Source organism: Silene latifolia, chromosome 7 (genome assembly GCF_048544455.1).
Source record: "Silene latifolia isolate original U9 population chromosome 7, ASM4854445v1, whole genome shotgun sequence".
Lineage (NCBI taxonomy): Eukaryota > Viridiplantae > Streptophyta > Magnoliopsida > Caryophyllales > Caryophyllaceae > Silene > Silene latifolia.
Window position 1 is genome coordinate 40,305,609 of NC_133532.1, and position 3,721 is coordinate 40,309,329.

A 3,721-nucleotide genomic window follows, 5' to 3' on the forward strand; every position below is an offset into this window, starting at 1 on the left:
ATGATATTTAATTGGTTAAATATGCATTTATATTAATAATGACATGTTACATGTCACATGTCACAACATATTACATATGACAAATGACAAAGATAAAATGGATGTCCATTTTACTAGAGTGGACCGAATTTTTGGGATAGTTAGTGGGTGATTATTTTATTTTATGCTTAAAGGAACATCATGATGACCCTAAAACATGCTTATACCTAGACCTACTCTAGTTCTTTCTTGTGAAGACAAAAATGGCATTGAGAAGTAAAAATTGGTCTTCCCTATCCCTTCAAAATCGGTGCCCTATTAAGATGAGAAGAGTTGTTCTCATTTTTGATACTTACTCTTATTTTTCATATGTTTTATGAAAATCTCTCTTCTTCTCTCTAATACTTAACATAAATTGTTTATGCACAACATTTGTTCTAAATCTAATAAAATCTCAAAAATTACTATAGTAGTAATGAAAATATCACATTTTTTTTTGGTGAGATGTGAAATATATTATAATAATAATGAGTTTAAGATTACAAGTTCACCAAGTACATCACAAACTATTACCATAGCCTACTAGCATACACAATCAAATCATACTAGTCCATGGTAACCAATTCATCTGTTGAAGCTTAGTCCCCCACGTAATGCAATGACCACGCAGCTGGACATCTTTCTTCACCCTAGCAACAAGCACCTCAGGTCTAGGTACCAAAAGATCAATTCTGCTTAGGTTGCGAACTTGCCAGATATGATACACCATTGCAAGGATAGCAGCAAATACAATATGTTTCTTCACCAATGATCTGCATCGCCACTGTAAACTCCAGCCAAGAATGTTATCTGCAGGCATATTAATCCCTAGCCAACACTTCAGCAAACTCCAGCACCTGGCACTAAAAACACAGTCATATAGAATGTGTTGATGCGTCTCAGTGTGAGCCATACACAAGTCACATTGGTCATCAGTGATGATCCCAAATTGCAGCAATCTATCTTTTGTCAGGAGTCTCTGTTGGACAGCTAGCCACCCAATGAACGAGTGCTTAGGTAAGTTAATTTTATTCCAAATCAGAGGAAGCCAACTCACCTTATCCTGAGGGCCTTGCAGCCAATGGTACCCATGAGCAACAGAGTAAGCATGTTGTTCAGTCCACTCCCCTGCATAGAACCCTTCCTTCAATTTCTCCTTAGTTTTGCAAATCATACGCCAAGACCAACTAGACTGACCAGGGGGAATGTAAGAAAGCCAGTCCTGCCCCTTAATGTAAATATGGTTAACCCACTTAATCCACATATGATCAGCCTTAGAAACCAACCACCAAACAAATTTGCCCATCATAGCCATGTTCCACTTCCTGCAATGAACAATTCCCAGTCCTCCATACTTCTTATCACAACAGACTTTTTCCCAAGCAACATTAGAAATTTTGTGGAAATGCTCAGATCCTCCCCACAAGTAATTCCTGCATATCCTCTCTATTCTATCATGAACAGTCACAGGAATAAGGAAAATGCGTGCCCAAAAAGTATGCAATTGTGTCAAAACAGCCTGAACAAGGACCAATCTCCCAGCATAGCTAAGTTTTCTGGCCCCCCAACCTCTGATTCTCAACACCACTTTCTCTACAAGTCTAGAGCAATCACCAATGGCCATCCTTTTATGAGAGATGGGAATCCCTAAGTACCTAAAAGGAAGTTGCCCCTCTCTGAACCCAGAGATATTCAGAATGTAGTGAACCTCCTCAGCTCTCACCCCATTAAAATAAATGTCAGATTTCTCACAATTCATCACCAAACCAGAAGCCTTTGAGAATGTAGCAAAGGCTCTCAACAACACAATTATAGATCCTCTATCCCCCCTACAGAACATTAAGAGGTCATCTGCAAAGCACAAATGGGTCAACCCAAGTGGTCTACAAAGGGGATGATAACTAAACTCCATGGTAGAAGTCACCTCAGCAAGAATTCTACTTAAGTACTCCATACAAAGAGTAAATAACAATGGAGACATAGGATCCCCTTATCTAATCCCTCTTTTGCCTTGAAAGTATCCAAAACTATTGCCATTTAGAGATAAAGTAAACCAGGGTGTAGAAATACATTCCATAATCCAAAGAATGAATCTCCTAGGGAATCTCAGAGCCCTCATCATTTGCTTAATAAACTCCCACTCAATGGAGTCATAAGCTTTCTTCAAATCAATTTTCATAAGACACCTTGGGGAGCAAGACTTCCTCTTATACAATCTCACCAAATCTTGGCAAATAAGTATGTTATCCACAATATCTCTCCCTTTTATAAACGCACTTTGGTTCTCACTAACAATACTAGGCAAAACTCTAGCCAGCCTATTGCAAATGACTTTAGAAATGACCTTATAGATCACATTGCAGCATGCAATGGGTCTGAAATCTGCTACATTCTCAGGCCTAACCTTCTTGGGAATCAAGGTAAGAGTAGTGGCATTAACCTGTTTAAGCATCCTACCAGAGTTAAAAAATTCCTGAACTGCCTCAATTAGATCATTCCCCACCACATCAGAAGCATCTTTAAAAAACTGGGATGTGAACCCATCAGGCCCAGGCGCCTTATTAGGAGGAATAGCAGCTAAGGCTTCCTTGATCTCACTGGAAGTGACCTCAGCAGTAAGGAAATTCCCCTGATCCAAATTAATAACAGAGCCCTTCCTAACAGTTGGGACATGAACCCTAGTCACAGGTGTGCAGGCCCCCAATTTTGACTTACGGTATCGTATAAAAGCCTCCTCAATCTCAATTGCAGTAGAGGCCAACTTATCATCCATATCTTTGATGGCTAAAATCTTATTTTGCATTCTCCTTGCCTTAATAGCACTATGGAAAAATTTGGTGTTTCCATCCCCCTCAGAGAGCCACTGAATTTTAGCTTTTTGAGCTAGAAAACTCCTTTTAGCCTCAGCCCTTTCTTTATAGATTACAGCTGCATCCTGAGCCTCCTTCTGAAGGATGATATTCCTAGGGTCCAACTGCAATTTGGTCTGAGCATCATGAAGCAGCACTTGAGCCAGTCTTGCAGTAGTCTCTATCTGAGCATAATTAGCACCATTTAACTCCTTCAAAGGTCTCTTCAACAGTTTCAGTTTCTTAACAAACTGAAAAATCTTATGACCAGGAATATTAGCCTCCCAAACAGTCTGAACTATCTTGAGAAACTCAGGGTCCTTGCCCCACATATTGAAATATTTAAAATTCCCTCTCTTCCTTACCCCATCAGGTTTCATGACCATAGTGCAAGGGAAATGATCAAAAAGGCCTTCAGGGTGGAACATAGTAAGAGTGTCAGGGTATTTGATTAACCAATCATCATTGACCATGGCTCTGTCAATCCTTCTAAACACCAGATCCCCCACCTCCTGCTTATTATTCCAGGTAAAAAAAGCTCCATAGGCAGGGATGTCCCCTATACCACAAGTATCCACACAGTCCTGAAAATCCCTCATCTCTGCAACAGAAATCTCAGAACCAATCCTCTCATCCATTGCAAGGACACTATTGAAATCTCCCATAACCACCCACGGGCCAGCCACCACCTGATGCATCAACTGAAGGGACTGCCACAGTGGTATTCTATCAGCAACCCTATTAAAACCATAAACCACAGAGGTCCACCATATATCCCCAGTAGGAATAAAAGTGACTCTAGCATTAATAACTTGAGCTTCAGAACTCAGAACCTCCACCTTATAGTTAGTATC

General features: G+C 40.1%; 1 protein-coding gene across 1 annotated transcript; it reads right to left on the bottom strand.

Annotated features, from left to right (window-relative positions):
• Positions 1–574: 574 nt before the first annotated feature.
• On the bottom strand, positions 575–1,930 carry LOC141589991 (uncharacterized). Its single transcript, XM_074410609.1, has one exon. The coding sequence runs from the start codon at positions 1,928–1,930 to the stop codon at positions 575–577; it is 1,356 nt and encodes a 451-aa protein (XP_074266710.1).
• Between the last annotated feature and the right edge of the window lie 1,791 nt (positions 1,931–3,721).